At 40.6% G+C, this 18,067-nt stretch overlaps 1 protein-coding gene across 16 annotated transcripts in view; it reads right to left on the bottom strand.

The window, feature by feature from the left end:
* The window catches only part of TNRC6B (trinucleotide repeat containing adaptor 6B), a 110,464-nt gene that overhangs the window by 73,792 nt on the left and 18,605 nt on the right, over window positions 1-18,067 (bottom strand). For 11 of the 16 annotated variants that reach the window (XM_060279801.1, XM_035128446.2, XM_060279802.1 and 8 more), the window contains one exon: window positions 17,596-17,663. The exons of 2 other annotated variants lie outside the window; for them this stretch is intronic. In XM_060279801.1, the coding sequence (XP_060135784.1) occupies window positions 17,596-17,663 (68 nt within the window). 3 more of the 16 variants (XM_035128453.2, XM_035128456.2, XM_035128455.2) reach the window with 2 other exon arrangements.

Below are 18,067 nucleotides of genomic sequence, written 5' to 3' on the forward strand. Positions count from 1 at the left end.
TATCAAGAACATTTGAAACCACACCCCTCTCATCACTGAGCTTGAGAACAGCTATTCAATGAAAGAGAAAGCATATGTAAGTTATTTTTAACTATAACAATTGAACAATGGAAAAAAGTTCCCTCATACTGATGGATTTACATTTCACCTAAGGTTGCCTTAGTCTGGTTTAGTCATGGGGGTGGGGGAAAGCAATTCTTTAAAAATCCAGAAAGCAGCATTTTTAAAAAATGAACAGAAAAATTCAGAATTCATAAAAAGGTATCCCAAAGCCTTAAACAGATTTAGAATATGACCTGGAGTATTTATTTGCCTTATGTTTAGTGAACAAAAAGTACATAGCAATTTTTATGCTATATAAACATCTAACATGTTTTCTTAGTCAAAAGTAATCAAGACTATAAAATACAATGAAACTGACGTTGGATCTTTGGATGAAGGGCAATACAGTCATACCACGGTTTACGTCTGCTGCGGTTTGAGTACTCTCAGTTTGAGTACTCCACGCACCCGGAAATGTTTAATTCCGGGTTCTGCGGCGCGCGGATGCACAGAAACGATCTGTGCAGTGCGCGCATGCGCAAAGCGACCTGCACACGCATGCACAGAAGTGCTCTATCGGCGCTTCGCACACGCGTGGAAGAGGCGCTCCATTTGAGTACTGCTCTGGGAGCAAACGGCTCCCTGGAACCAATTGCATCTGTAAACCAAGGTACCACTGTATACAAATTTAACAGCAGCAGCAGCAGCAGCAACAACTCCTCACACTTAATGTAGATTTGGCCACAATCTTGCAACACACCTCAAAATAAGTTTTAACTGAGCTCAACGGGATTTCCTGCTGAGTAAGACTGCATGCATAGAATTACACTCATAGTCTGACCAATTCACTCTTACACTGCAGGATAGAGTGGTAGAAAAAAAGTGGCTTTTGCTACCGCTCTATCCAGCCAATCACCTGATTCACCCAACAGCGCAGGAGCAATGTTTAAAATTTTATTTTACTTTGCTGCTGGTGAATCAGGGGGTCTGCAGGGTAGTGGGGTGGGGTGGAGATGCGCCTTTTGCTACTGTGTTGCTGGGCAAATCAGGCATTTGATGGGGGTAGCACTACAGAAAAAGTTGCCTGTCTTTTGCTGCTGCTGTGCCCAGCTGACTGCACCCAGTGGAGATGCTAGGTGCCAAGGGTGGCACCTGGATATCTGCATCCAGACACAAAAGGCTGGTTACCAGTTGCAAAATGTGACTGGCAACTGGCTAATTTCCAACACTGCCAGGGGCTTGGAGGAAAGCACTTGCACGCCAAGCAGGGAAAGGTCCTAGACACAATACATGTGCCCATACATCTAAAATAGGTCACAATAGGAACATAGCAAGTTGCAAAATGTGCCTAGTCCTTAGGAAGTATCAAATGCTGCATGGAAAGTAGCAATAAATTACTCTATAGAAACACCATCATTTAGTAGAAATAGAAGGCAAAGACTAGATTATGAAATGTCAGGGATAGGAAGATTTTAAAGCCATGATAGTGAAGGACAAAACCAAGAGATCTGGTATACTCTGAAAAGCAGTAGTTGCGGAGAATCCACACACCTTTGTTGTTCCAAATTTTTGTGTCAAAGAACATGACACATGAAAAGTTAACAGAGCATTTTCACCATTTAGCACATAAAGCCAAATCCAGTTCACCTTCAATTATGTACTCTCAATGGAACAGCCATCAGAGCCAGAAGAAAAGCCAATTTTCCCAAGGATGATCGTTTAATTAATCAACTCTTCTAACTGGATTCATAGTATTACTCAATATAGCACCAAAACACACACCAGTTTATATTCCAATTGCTTAATGTTGAATACTACTCCCATTATACATTTCTATAAGGTACATTCCAGTAGGAGTACAGAATGAAGTTTTCAATTTCATATCCTTTTTCATGTTGGAAAGTTGCATCCAATCAACCCAGCTGAAAATGAGGAGATGGACTAATAGGATGAGGGAAGTCAAAGACCAATGAATACACTGTCTGCTATAAATAAAGATGGACAGCTTTAATTGAGACTAAACTTTAAAATGCATTTAAATTTAAAAATAAACTAGGCGTACAATGAAATCTCAATTCAATATAAAGCAAAACATGTTAAAGCCTACACACTGATTAAGATCTAAATTCTGGTCTCTGACAAAACATAATAAAATACTTCTGTAGTTTAGTAAACCTCTCTCCCTCATTACACATGAACCAGGAAACTGTATTTTAAACTTGGGAGTTCAAACCAAGCTCTAAAACCAGACCCCATTTATAGTTCAAGATTAATCCAGTTTCCCAGTTCATAAGCAATGTGAAATTATCGCTTAACTAACTCCGAAGTCCCATTACAGATCACAAAGCAAAAGCAGGTGAATGTGGCCACATCTGTCCACAGTCTAATAACAAGGATTTGGGCTATAGCCTCTTAAAACTCAGTTACAGGCTGCTTTGCACTATAGGGCAGTGGTTTTCAACCAGTGTGCCATGACACCCTGGGGTGCCTTGAATGATGGTCAGCAGTGTTAGAAACTGGGATAGAACAGCTACGATCCAAATGACTTCTGGGACCTGGGTTGTGGGCACCAAAACAGAATGTCTAGTCACCACTGGAGGGGAGGGGAGGCAACACTTTTTATTATTTTGATAAGCATGAATTAATATGCAATTCACATAAGTGACACATTGTTAATATCACATTTTTAGCATAAATTTTTAATACATGTTTAATTCTGTGCTTACAATAAAAATATTGGTACCATACTTCAGGTTTCAAAACACTCTACTCATTATTGTTAAATACCTTAACATATAGTCAATCCTTAATATATATTTCTAGGCTTCAAAGCACATACATTTCAGTAATCCTTGAGTGTCAGCCAAGTGCAAAAAAATGGCACCCAGACTTTTTGAGGTGCTTGCAAATGGAGAATCTTTAAATGCAAAAATGTGCCTGGCGCCCTGCTAATTTTGAACCCTGATGGTCAGGGGTGCTGCGGGCAACACTGGCCACTGGCCCTCTTTCCTTCCCTTCCTCCTCTGATGCCCGCTTGCATCTCTGCCTCCCAAAGGCTTGCACAGCTGTTTATTGCAGCAGCCCTGGCTATAACTTCTACAGGTGAATGGTGCCTATGGGGGGCATCTCTCTTTGGGGTGGGGTGGGGCAGCTCAGAAACCAGGGCAGCAGCAATGGCTGCCCAGAGGACTACCAAGGAGAGGGGAGAGGAGGCTGGGGGAACCCTCCACAAGGGTGTTCAAAAAAGGATGAGAGGCGGTCAGCTTTTCAGGCAAGGGGTGACGTAACTGGGCTCCTGAGACCCACAGGGGTGCCTCAGAAAGATGTAGTTGGTTAAGGGAGCCGTGGACTCAAAAATGTTGACAACCTCTGCTATAGGGGAGGAATGTTCAACTGAAGTGAAACATGATGAAGACACGGGTAGGTAGCCGTGTTGGTCTGCCGTAGTTGAAACAAAATTTTAAAAATCCTTCCAGTGGCACCTTAGAGACCAACTAAGTTTGTTATTTGTATGAGCTTTCATGTGCATTGTATCTGAAGAAGTGTGCATGCACACGAAAGCTCATACCAATAACAAACTTAGTTGGTCTCTAAGGTACAACTGGAAGGAAATGTTTTTATTTTGTATGATCAAGACAGTAAGTCAGAAGTCACTAAGCTTTTTGATTCCATTTGCAATCAGAAGAAACTGTTGTAGGTACCCACCACCTCTTTTGAAATCTAATGGGGGGGGCTGTATGCACCAGAGGAAGTCTCTGGGGGTGCATATGCATCTGCAGGTACCATGTTGTTGGCCCCTGAAAGTCATATCTTTATTATAGTGAGTTTCCTATCAGATGCACAGCCACCTAGTGAGTCCATATAAGTGATCTTGGAAAGGTAGTTGAAATGGGTGAGCTGGAAAAGGAGAATGGCAGCCATAAGGTAAAGGTAAAGGGACCCCTGACCATTAGGTCCAGTCGTGACAGACTCTGGGGTTGCGGCACTCATCACGCGTTATTGGCCAAGGGAGCCGGCGTACAGCTTCCAGGTCATGTGGCCAGCATGACAAAGCCGCTTCTGGCGAACCAGAGCAGCACACGGAAATGCCGTTTACCATCCCGCTGTAGCGGTACCTATTTATTTACTTGCACTTTGACGTCCTTTCGAACTGCTAGGTTAGCAGGAGCTTGGATTGAGCATCAGGAGCTCACCCCGTTGCGGGGATTCGAACCGATGACCTTCTTATTGGCAAGCCCTAGGCTCAGTGGCTTAACCCACAGCGCCATCCGCGTCCCTGGAAAAGGAGAATGGCAGCCATAGTAATAGCTAAATGGTATCTCCCATGTTCAGGGGCAGTACATAACAGAATGCCAATTGTGGGGGTAGGCGACAACAGGAGAGCTATTGCTTTAATGCCATGTTTATTGTCTTCCCAATACATTAGACTAGACAGGCCTCTGGACTGAATAAGCAGGGCTATGTGCTTATTCTGTACTCCTCTTTTCTGCCCTTCAATACAAGAACTTAGCAAAATATTATGATATGAATATTTACCATTAACCAGATAGCATGTACATCTACCTTCCATCTCATTAAGAAATACATTGCCCAGTAAGCACTAGCCATTGCATGTGGAAAGTTCTAAACACCTAGGGCCTTACACATGTTTATTCAGAATTCCATGTCCATGTTTGCTGCTTCTATCCAAGGGAGTGATTTACACACAGACAAAGATACCAGTCCTCATTTCCTAAGCAAACATCATTCTCACTGCATGTGGCTGCATGACCAGAGATTTTAGATTGTGCTCTTAGACTGTATAAAGTCTTTGTTTACTTGCAATTTACTTGTAATAGCAACCAGCATATTTGTTTAGAAAATGTGAATTTCTTTTCTAGATGATTTAAAATCAGTCACCTTAACCATAGCTTTCTGCACCCCTCTCCCGGGAAACAGTTCATATTAACCAAGTCTGTATGATGGCCTTCATGGCTCAAACAGTATCCATCATTTTTGCTGACTTCTAAAGACAAACAGTGTTTCATTATTATTATTTTAAATGGTTAATTCTATGCCCTTCTCTACATGATACAGAAATATGTGACACAGAAGCATGCCAGCTGCAATGCATACTTTATCAAGTTAACCCTCAAAACTGAGTCAAGGTTACTTTGTCTTAAGTAGGTCACCCACTTGAATACATGTGTGCACGCACACACAAGTACATAACAAGCTCAAGGAGGGAACACTCTCAATGGAACTAGGCTTGAAACAACATTGCTTAAAATACTGATAATTGTGTCATTAAGCTGTGTAAACTGGTTAAAAAACTGTTGCGATGCTTCAAGTTTTGCTTTACTTGTGCTGTGTGCTGCAAAAAAACATTTCAAGTCAGTGAGGGGTATAAAGTCAGCTAAATGTTCTTGTAATTTATCAATTACAGCACTGAAATTCAGACTAGTGCCATCCTCTTGCTATAGAAATAAACATAATACAGACTGAACACAAGGCCTTTCAGAAAGAGGGAGAAAATACATGACAATCAAAATTCACATTGTCCTATTCAATTCTACCCCACAGAGAGGTGCATTACATCACATTCACACAATGCAGGGGGAAGGGCTTGCCCACTGAAAGCAAGATTTACAATGATCCCCCATTGCTGAACTGCTTCCTTTGGAGAGATGTGAAACACAGGACTTAATTTTAAAGGGAAAGCATTTTAAATCCATGTAAGATACCATCTTTATTTTTCTTATGAGTTCTCATTTCAAACGGATTAAATATGTAAAATCAAAGTACTTATTTCACATTCCACTGTTGTTTTTTTAAAAAAATATTTGTGCCAACATTGCCAGATTTAAAACTTCCAGAAAAGAGGAGAAAGCCGCTAAAGGAAAGGATTCTAAAGCAGGAGACCATTTTCTCAACTGGCATTAACTAGTAAGATTGCCTCTTCTGAACTCTACATGCTATGTTTACAGAGCGCGACCATCTAGTTCCAATTGCAATCCAAATAAAATGCATCTGGTTGCAACGGAAAAGGGGGAAGGGATGCAGTCAAACAGGAGGAGGGGGCGCACCCGCACGCAAGAGAATGTGCACTCCTATACATTATGCATGGTAGATTTTGAACGTAGGCATCTTCCAAAATCTCGAACTGCTTCAATACTAATTCGAAAGCCGTGTTTTAAAAAAAACGTGCAAACACTGCTGTATTGTTTTTGCCCTCTGAATCTCTTAAGAACTATAGGTTTATATAATATGTCAATCGTAGCAACAAGAATGCAAGACGATTTAATTTATGCTAATTTTTGCAGCAGATTTACAAGCCTCAAGTGTGTGTAGACGGCACTCTGAGAACCTTATGAAAATAAAAGATTTAACACATAAAGCTGGTTTCTATGCAAAGGTATTTTAAACGCATTTAAACCTCCCAAAATATGCCACGTATTTCTTTTAGATTTTTCTTTAAATCCTGGCAACTGCACTTGATCTAAGATCAAAGCGATTCACAGACGCTTACGCGAAGCAAACGTCGTGCTGCAATTATCAGACGAAACCGTCAAACTAAACGCACCCCCTAAAAAAGAAAAAATCAATACGCGACAAAGAAAGATAGAACTACTACTAACCTCATAAAGTGCAACAGTGCTTAAATCCAGCAAGTTGAGGCATACAGGGTAAAAATGGAAGTTAAGAGATCTCAAAAATGATTTTGCTATATTTCTATGATTTCAATTTGAAATGTTCAAAAGCCAGCAGAGACTCCGTCGGCCATCTTGGCTTGAACTCGCTCTCTCCCTCGCTCGCTCGCGCGCGCGCGCACACACACTCCCTCTTCCTCGCTCTCCCCCTCCGTCTTTATAAAGGAAGCAGCTTTTTGTGACCTTCAAATAGAGGCAGGCCATGTGACTCGCGCACGCTGTCAATCAGGAAGGAGGGTGGAAAGCTAGAATTTTAAAGGAAACGCAGTTCTTTCATTTTCTCGTGCACTCCCGTTTGTGAAAGCTGCAACAGCGCACGTTCTCTAGTATTCCTCAAGTGTATAATCAACAGTATTACACATACTAAAATAATAATCCCGTAAAAAACTGCAGTCGTTGTCGTCCCCCGTCTAGGACACATCATTGTAAGCTTCTCAATTTCACTTTGCATTTCTCACCAATGCTTACTAACACCCAAAAATATAAAAATCCACACGATACAATTAACTGGTAACAGCAATACCACCCCAAATAACATTGGTACTGTTATAATGTGTACCCCATCACTTCTGCCAGCTGCTCAATCAATAAAGGCAACAAACTGCCTGGTTAATGGCAGACTAAAATCCAGCTTTTCAAACAAACTCAAAGAGTTACTCTTTGCAATTTAAAATTACCAACACTTTAATCAAAATCATTCTTGAATATTCAGATTCCAAATGTATGGAAAAATGTATGGCACTGTGATACAAGTCACCATGACTGCAATATTACTCCATGTAGTCTTTACTCATTTGTATTCTTATAATTTAGCATAATCAGTAACTACTTGTATATTAAGGCACACAATACTGCAAAATTTTATACAGTGCTGCACAAAATGGCTTAAATTGTGTCATAATACAAAATATAAAATCAAAATTAAACTATCTCAAAAGTTAGAAGCCTGGAAATGTGAATATTTAATCAGACACTCAAATGACAGAGTGGGTGTCCAGCAAACTTCCCTGGGGGGAAAGAGCATAAGAAGAGCCCTGCTGGATCAGGCCAAAGGCCCCTCTAGTTCAGCACTTTGTTCTCACAGTGCACAGCCAGATGCCTATAGGAAGACTGCATGCATGTCTTGAGGGTAACAGCAGTCCTCCCATCCATTGCAATTTCCAGCAAGTAGTATTCAGAGACAGAGATATATAAGCAGAGGATCTCAAATTTGAAGGTCCTGTCCCATGTTAAGGAAAGGAACAGAAGATGCAATTGCCAATATCACAATGCCATTATACAAATTTTTGGTGCGACTGCACTTGGAATACTGTGTGCAGGTCCAGACACCTTGCCTCAAAAAGGATATTCAGAGCTGGAAAAGGGTAACAAAAATGATCAAGGGGATGGAGCAACTCCCATATCAGTACAGGCTGCAGTGTTTGGGACTTTTAGTTTAGAGAAAATGTGATATGACAAAAGTTTATAAAATTATGCATAGCATGAAAGAAACAGAGAAAAGTTTTCTCCCTCTATCATAACACTAGAAATGAGGGACATCAATAATGCTGAACACTGGAAGATTCAGGAAAGGTGAAATAACTTATTCATGCAGCATATAGTTAAACTATGGAACTTGCACCTACAGGAAGCAGTGAAAGCCGTCAACTTGGATGGCTTTAAAAGAGGGTTAGACAAATTTATGGAATAAAAAACTAATAGCCATGTTCATTTGGTCCACCATATGGTGGACTAGAAGATTTAGCTTCAAATCCCTTCTCAGCCATGAAACCCATGACTACCCCCCCCCCCCGGCCCTATGACAAACAGGAAGGCACTAACAACAGGAAGAAATAGGGAGCAGACTTCCATGTGCACAGGAAAACATTATGCCCAAAAAGTTAAGCATAAACCTTGCTTTGGAGACACTCCTGATTAACACTTATCAACCTAGTTTGTAAACCACTGTTGCCACAATAGTGCAAGCTGCAACAATGGTTTACAGAAAAAGTTGAGAATTATTATGAAATACGTTCGCTCTAACACATTTTTACCTGTGCTCCTGAAGGTCTCCTCCCTATCTCTTCCAGACAGTATCTGAAGCCTGTTCCATTCCACAGGACTTTTGTATGGTGTGTGTGAAAGGTCTATTAGTAAACAGCAAAACATAGTCCCGAGTCCTTCTGAGGAAGTGGGAAATGCAATACTATTAAAGTCTTAATTCTAATATAATTTCTTCAGCTGAACTTACCATTGATTCTAATAATTATTCACATATAATATCTTCTAGCAACTAAGAGGTGCAACAGTTAATGGTGGTAGGAGCAGGTACTTAAGAGTAGATGCTCATTTGTAAGTGCTCAATTCCTTATTAGGCAAACAGATCTCACTCTTCCAAATGCCCCCAATGTGCCACACATACCTGCAAATGCTTCTAAATTTGCACCATATCCACAAATTGTCAACTACTTCAAAGTGTGAAATAGTTCATTAACAATCCTGTTCCATAAAAAAAACCTTTCTTAGTTCCAGAAGTATAACACATTTTCTGTATTTTTAAAAAAACCTACCTTCAGGAAATGTTTTCCACTCCCCTTACTCCAAAATAGTAGTTGGTCTGTTTGAAGACCAATTGGGAAAAAATACAAATGCAACATTAGAACCAATTTAAATAAGCAGTGAGAAAGCATTCCACTTCATCAGAACTCTTTTTCAGGCTGTATAAATTAAAGATAATTGTTACTTGTCATTTAAAAATCAGCTCAATGTACTAAATTGAACTTGTAGGAGATGCAGGGGAGGAAGTTGTTGCAAGATACTTTCTACCCCAGAAGTTTAGGGCATTAAAGATCAAAGCCAGCACGTTGAAATGTGCCAGGACAACTAGAAATGTATGTTTCCAGCAACATATCACAGTTAGCAGGTCTATTATCAAGTTCTATGCCATCTGAACCTTCAACAGGCACCAAAGCAAAAATATACAGCATATCATTATCAATCTGAAGAAGCCTGCCCCTCCAAATGCTTTGCACTACAGCCCACATAATCTCTATGCTGGTTGAGGCTACTTTGAGACAAGGGCACAAAGCTGAAGCATATAGGTTAAATATGGTTCTGCAACTGTTGTACTACAACACCCCAAAAGACTACAGGCTATTTGTAGAGAAGGCTATTAAATAGCTTTTATATATTAAAAACATAAAATACAGTAGTAAACTAGCTCAGCCCAGTCAAGAGGCACATAAAAGTCTGAACCTGGCTAGGCCAAAAAGAAAGGTCTCACCACTAATTAGGGCAACAGGGTGATTCCTACAGACCCTAAACTGCAAAAGTTAAATAAGAAAGGGTGGCAAACTGCCACAGCACCACCAGCAGGATGGGCAGGGATCATTGTGGTGTCAGCTGCTTTGGAGCTTTCTTTTACTGTATGTTTGGTTTTTAACAGGGACCATTTCACTTTTCATATTGTAGTTCCTCCAACTTTAGAGAAATAAATGATTTTCACCCTCTCGAAAGTCTTCCCTCTCCCACATCTTTCTATCTATGTATGTATGTATGTATGTATGTATGTATGTATGTATGTATGTATGTATGTATGTACCAAAAGCAACCTATAAATAAGGCACCAATAAATTACAATGCTAGAACAGCCACAGAATCTTGAAGAAACATATCAGAATACAAGAGAAGATTTCAAAGGTTGTGACCCAAAATAAAATAAAGCAAATATATATATGAGAAACAACTTAACAAGAAACAACTTAAAGTGTAGCTGGCAATTAGCTTATCACCAATGTGAGAATGGCAGGGGAGGGAGGAGACAAGGAACAGCAAAGGAAAGATGAAACCATCACATTTTTAACAGAAACTGAAAACAAATGTTTAGTTATTGGTTGGTGTGGGCAGCATATAAACACAGAATGCTCCTCTATGAGTCAGTTTCCATGGATTTTGGCTTAGGTTGTAACTGTGTAGGCCAAGCTTGCTACTTATGAGTAAACAGTACGGTATGCAGACCTTTACAACTAAACTCTGCCTCATCATTTATATGATGCACTTACACTGTGGGTTGTTCACACACAATTCTGCATTTCAGGACAAAAAGGAACGCTTGTCCACTACAAGAACTACAATAGTTGCATGATATTTGCTTTCACACAAAAAAGCAGCTGTGTGATGGACGTGGCTATGCAAATAAAGCATTTGTTTTAGTTTGTCTAGAAAGTCTAATCAGCATCAGAATCCTGAGCAGGCCTAAAGCAACTGAGCCAGAGTAGCTTTGCAACTAGACTATTGGTTATGAGTACTAGAGCAATGTCAAACTTAGCAAGTTTGAAGATCATTAAAGGTAAAGGGACCCCTGACCATTAGGTCCAGTCGTGACCGACTCTGGGGTTGTGGCGCTCATCTCGCTCTATAGGCTGAGGGGGTCGGTGTACAGCTTCCGGGTCATGTGGCCAGCATGACAAAGCTGCTTCTGGCGAACCAGAGCAGCGCACGGAAACGGTACCTATTTATCTACTTACACTTTGATGTGCTTTCGAACTGCTAGGTTGGCAGGAACTGGGATCAAGCAACGGGAGCTAACCCCGTCACAGGGATTCGAACCGCTGACCTTCTGATCAGCAAGTCCTAGGCTCAGTGGTTTAACCACGGACATTAAATCTGGTTTATCATCTGTAGTAACTATAAACAAAAAAACTCACTAATAAAATGATAAACCAATTCTTATCAATATGTCTATGCAAGCTGTTGCTGGGTCAAAGACCTTTGGGGATTTGGCTCTGAACTTTATCAGAAATAAATTATATATGGAAGCTAAGAATGCATGGTATTTTACCGCTGTAAACCACTGATGGGAGCTTGAATGAAAAAATGGGAGCTTGAATTTCACAAAAAAATGTTATTTCTTAAAAACTAGAGCCTCTTTTCAAGTTTAAACACACAATCCTTCCTAGCATTGGAAAAAAATTGTAGCCATCTTGTAAGTTCTTAGATCTACCCCCACCCACCTCAAAACAACTACTACCTGAAGAGCCATTTTTAATTAACTGAAACAACTGCATACATCTTGGAAACTATTCATCCTAAACCTCTTGAACTGATGACTCATCGCATGCATCTTGTCACTATCCAGTACAGTATTCAATCGTCTTCCTTTTTCCACTACAGTACAATCTAGTAGTCATCAGTTGGCAGTAATCAACTCAAGAGTATGGTACATAGAGCAACAGAATGAATAAGGGTAAGAGAGGAATAGAATGGTTAAAAACAGAACAGAACTACCTATTTTGGTGGATACTGGGGAAAATCCAAGGCTCTTTCCTGCAGCACTTCTGATTTTGTTACAGCTGTATATGACTCAAAAGGAAAAGCACATTGCAGCTCAATATGTCTAATGCCTTAGTAAGCACTACACCAGAGAAGTGAGAATGAAAGGTACGAGCATCTGTATGTGAAAGGGGTGTGTGCACACTTGCATGAGTAAGTTGAGGAAAGTACATCACATCAGTGCCAGACAAACTAGAGTCACTAGACCATTCCTCTTCCATTGGAATGTTCTAACCAGACTATACATCTACATCAATCATCATCATCCAAAACCTTGGCTCTTTCACCCATTATATCAACAACACACATTACCCCTCCCCAAAAAGGGATAACAAGAGTTACTTAGGAGTTCCCTGCAGCATGGACATGCCATCATGTATCGCACAACAAACATTTTACTATTCAGTTCAAGGACATGATAAAAGCAATGCATGGGTGTGCTACATTGTTTTCACAACATACCATTGCAAGCCCCCAATTTTGTTTTCATTTGTTTTAGCTACACTAGCCTTCTAAATAACCAGACATTTACAGATTCTTACTAATATAGTGTGGTATGGCAGTTACCAGGTCACTTGACAGTGTACTGAGGTATCACAGCTGATTGATGAGCTTCCTTATAATAGTTACTGTTTATGTGATGTTTCTCTTGCCTCCATTGAGACAGAAGGAATAACCACCTGTGTGAACCTACTGTATATAAAAAGGTCCGGACATCATGAATCCTATTTTTTCTTCTGCGTCAAAAGCTCATGAAGGGACTATTTTAGTAAATGAATTTTGCCACTACTAGATAAAGGGGCTTTCATTTGAATGCCTACTTCATTTGTACAGTCACAATCAAGAGCTTATATTAGCACATTTACTTCAAAAGCAAATGCTTTGATGGGAAATGGAATTTCAGGTAAAATACAGTACTCTTTCTGCATGACATGGAAAAGCTCAAAAGTATAATAATAATAATAATAATAATAATAATAATAATAATAATAATAATAATAATAGTAATATATTTATACCCCGCCCATCTGGCTGGATTTCCCCAGTATCTGGAGGGAACCCTGTATAAAAAGGGAAGCTTTTTAAGGTTCAATGTTTTATTATGCTTTTATATATGTTGGAAGCCACCCAGATTAACCCAGTCAGATGGGCAAGGGTACAAATAATAAATTATTATTATTATCTTTCATTCTTTAGAAAAATACCAAGAGAAATCAGTCCAATAATTACGCACAAAGACTACCTCCATACTGAGCTGTTATTCTACTTACCTCAAAGCTCAGTATGATACAGAATGCAGTTCCACACAGAGAAAAATCATGGGTCAGCATGTGATGACCTCAACATTTTCCTGTACTGGATCAGTTCAGCTGTGGGATAAGGAAGTCCTAGGTACTAATCGGTATAACCATATAACTCACATGACAGCTTTGAGCAAGTTAATAAGATGTTGCTGGATGCTACTCCCCACAAATGCATGCTGTTCACATGCTTCCTCCCTCAATTCCCTCACAACATGTAGAAGTGAACATCAAAACCATAGCCATTGAACAGAGGTCACTCCTAACCCTCAATACTGAAACCATTGTTTCCCCAGCAGAGGAAAACAAACATCTAAAAAGCCTTATTCTGTGCCTGATTTATGTAAAAAGATTGTTAATTTCACTCTCATTAAAGAGTTCATTATACAAAATAAACCACACTCTTATAGGAATGATTAACAGTGTAGACCCCAGTTTCTCCTAATCCAAACTTAAAACCCATCTTCCAATGCGACCCATCTTATATATATATAAATGTTCCCACTGCATGCGTGGATGTCCCAGCCTTTCACCGTAACCGCTGAACTGAATTCCAACAAATTAGGGCAAAGCGTACCTTGCCCATCAGGGATGGATCTGGAGTAAATCCCCCCCCAAAAGCACACCTTTCACACCTAAAATGATTAAACACAAAAAAGTGGCGCCCAAATTATGCATCACCAGCAGAAGTTCTGAAGACTCCAACAGCATCCTATAGAAAGACAGATCGCACCCTGCTGCCTCCAAAGCGGCACCACCAGATGACATCACAAAATTCCGCAGCAACCAACTGAAAACAGGCATTTTGCAGCAACAAGGCCCAGCATTGCCAAGCAGACTGAATAGGCCGCAGCAGACTAGGCCACTTTCCAGACTAGGCCAAGTGGAGGTAGGGGCCTGCCTGGGGGGTTGGGGGGGCAAATAGGGCGCAGGGATAGGTAATGGGGAGGGGGGAGACACAGGGATGAAACCTGCCCTCTCCACAGTATCTCGCCTCAGCTTTGCAGACTAGGCCACTTTCCATACTAGGCCAAGTGGAGGTAGGGGCCTGCCTGGGTGGGGGATGGGGGGGCGAAAAGGTCATAGGTTGGGACAGGGTGGGCCCAATCACAGGGATGAACCGGGGGATGGGGGGAGGAGGGACAGAACAGGGTAGGGGGAGATATAGGGATGCACCTATGTAAACATAACACACGAAAAACAGGGGGACTCTGAAGGTGAGGGGAGTCTGAAGTGGGACTCTGAGGCTCCATTTAACAAACTGAGCCACTGCAACGCGTGGCAGGGCCAACTATATATATATATTGCTCATGTTCTTTTTTCTTTTTGCAAGGAGGAGTAAGAATCAAGGAAACAAAAATAGTAATGCAACTGCTGATACAACTTAATTCAGTCACCAAGTCTCAGAAATGGGCAGAAATCCTCCAGTTCAAGACTAATGATATAACCAGCTTTCTCCCAATCTGATGCCTTCCAAGTGCTGGGATGCTGATCTCCTATCAGACCCAGCCAGCATGGCCAATAGTCATGGATGATGGGAGCTGTAGTCTAAAACATATGAAGAGCACAAGGATGGGGGAAAGGCTGATGGAGGCCATGCATACTCAAGCCTCCACATACTCAAGTCATGCATACTCAAGCCTATTTTAAAGTATGACTATGAAAGTAGGAGAGGTAGAAAATTATGATAGACTACATTAGATAGTCATGTACATCCTAAGAATTACATTTATTAACTCTCCAGAAACCTTAAAAAAGCACATTCTTGTTATTCCTGCACAACTTTAGACTGCTGCAACTTCAGAGTGGAATCTACTGTAGACAACCAAACGAATTTAAATGCATTTTAAAACAGGTGTGTATTTTACTATTTTCTGCCAAATTTGTAATGAGTGCTCTATGCCCCATCCAGAAGTTCCTGCTCCTTAGACTTTATCCAAAAAAACAGAGCAACTATCACACTTTAATGGCAAAAAGAAAAAAAAACAACCATTGCTATCAGCAAAAAGTAGGAGACGTTAAAAGATAAAGTTACACATGTTAGTTGAAGTTTTGTCTATTATAAAATATCCTCAATTTCAAAGCCCAAGGGTTTCTGAGAGTGCAATTGCATAGCCTCTGGGAGCCATAGGATATTGTATTGCACCAAGGAGGACCACTCTTGGGAGTCTCTTAGTGAGACTGTGGAAACTCTGCAGCCAGCACACAACAGCAGTAAAAGGGAAAAGGTGTCTGTATGGGAAGGATTAAATCCACAGGATCCAAAGCCCTCCCATCCCCCAACACACCCCTGAAAGGGATGGAAAGCATGCTAGTCCTAAAGCTGGTTGGTCTTTGTTTTTCCTCCATCTTCCCACAACTTTTGTGCTAGCTGCGACAAGATCAGTAGGTCTTTGCATTATCTTCTATCACAGATTCTTCCTTCCCTGGCACTAGTAGATTTTTTTTTGTCATGAGTAGAAGTAGTCCAAGACAGAGTTCTCTTAAAACAAACCAAAAAAATGCAAGTGATACAGAAGCCTGAAGCAAATCAGGAGTATGGATTCAACACTTTCATAACCAGCTCTTTTTCCAGTACCCACACAGTACTTAGCTAGTGAAAGTGTGTGTGTGTGTGTGTGTGTGTGTGTGTGTGTGTGTGTGTGTAAATATTAGAATAGAACAGAATAGAATAATCACCATGAATAGCAGCATGTATTTCACTGAAGGTGCTGGAAAATATAGGAAAAGGTAGAACTGCAGATGGTATTGTTTGGAAATGTATCAGAAAACTGTAACATCACAAGAAGCAAAAAATTGTATTGAGTCTTTCTGGTTTCAATTACAGCAGTGTGTAGGAAATCACAGGTTTCATTCCTATTACCATGAGAGAAGAGGATATTCTTTTAAAAATGTTTAGATGAATTGAAGGCATTTTATACATTAAATAGAGCTGGTGAGATAAATATGCAGTAACCTTTTCCACTGCCCATGCCTGCTAGTGCTGACGGGAGTTGGAGCCCAACAGGTTTCCTTATCCCTGAGCTAGACCCACCTCACTGCTGGCACAAAGCCCCAAAGAAGTTGTCCTTGAGGGAATGTGGTCTTCTGACTGGAACAGGTTACCCATCCATAAGCATATAAAAGAATATGTTTATTACCTGCAAACCCACCATCTCTTTTGGGGTGAGAATCAGTAATATTGAAGAACATCCAAAGTGTGGAGGAGGAGGGAAGAGAATCAGTGATAGATCACTGAGTATCATACAAGAAGGGGGAAAAAAACACTGAGAGGGAAAAGAGCAGCTGTGCACTGTTGGGAGGGGTAGAGTGCAGAGACAAGGATGTTGGGCAGCTTAAAGGGTTGAGGGCTAGGAAGTTCAATGTATGCCTACGAGGGAGGAAAAAAGAAGACAGGGTACAGAAGTTGAGCAGCTGGAAGAGGACAGAAGACCATGTGAATCTAAGAAGAATGGGTGGAGGAATAAAAGGCTAATGCATCCATCAATGCAACCACATACCTTCTTGTGGTACTGAGCATGTAAACAATTTTCTCCTGCAGAAACTGTAAAATCAGAGTGCACTGCCAAAAACAGGTCACTATGCTACCATACTGGAATACATGTTAATGTCTGGGCATATTAGAAGCGGGAAATCCAAATTTAGCTTTGAAAGGTAAGGCCCACATTTGAGAAAGGATACTTTTAAATAAACTTCATAAACTTAATAGGAAGGCCCTACCATGCATACTGCTGTGATTTCTCTAGCAAAGTGATATAAAGTTGCACGTACACCACTGGCAATATGGTATGTTCTCCAGGAAAGGCCACCCTACACATGTCAATCCAAAAGTAAGTTCTACTGAGAGGAATTTAATGCAGCACTATGACAATCATTCCATCAGCCCAAGCATTTCAGCTTGCCAGACAGAACGATCCCTCTTCTCCTCTCTTCCCTGTGCTGTTCTGGGGGTTCTTTTAACACACACACCAAAGCCAATTGGGGGCAGGGGGAAATGCATTGCCCTAGCAAGTCCTTGTCTGGGCTTCCATGAGCGTGGCTCATTAGTTGAACCTGGCACACTGTGTTCAATTGGGCGTACTCCCTAGTAAGTGTGTTTAGGATTAGAACCTTTATTTTGGCCACTTAAGATATTATGATTTTATGACAAAACTGTGAATATGTTAAAAAGGAAGCAATGCTTCAGACACATTTATCCTGCATGTTTTGTATAATTTACTGATTAAGGCCCTTTTTAAATAAACATGACTCACTGTTTGTTTTCTTCACCAGGAGGTGGAGTCTTGCCATGCCCTTCCATTACAAAATCCTCATGTTCCATCTGCGAAGGCAAGCATTGCAGGTCAGCATTGATGGAGCAAAACACATTTTGTCCAAAGTGGCCCTTTTCCCTATCAGAATTTAACACCAGTTTCCATTGTTAGCTCTAACCAAGAGATTGCCATTTGAAGTTTGACAAATGCACACCCCACGGTCATATTGCCACTCTCATGGTTAGCACTCATAGTTATGATAAGGCAAAACATGAAGAAGAAAGTTTTATATGTTGAAACATGAAATGAGTAAATATGGGACCTAGATTCTTTACTTTTTCATATAAGGGCTTCCAATTTTTTATTCTGTATAAGTTGATTATGTACACTGAGATGTGTTTTTCTTTATTAAAAATCAACATTTGTCCAACCATTCTAAATTTGGTATAGAGAATTCTCCTCAGTGAAGTCA

The sequence above is a fragment of the Zootoca vivipara genome, chromosome 10 (assembly GCF_963506605.1).
Source record: "Zootoca vivipara chromosome 10, rZooViv1.1, whole genome shotgun sequence".
In the NCBI taxonomy this organism is placed as follows: domain Eukaryota; kingdom Metazoa; phylum Chordata; class Lepidosauria; order Squamata; family Lacertidae; genus Zootoca; species Zootoca vivipara.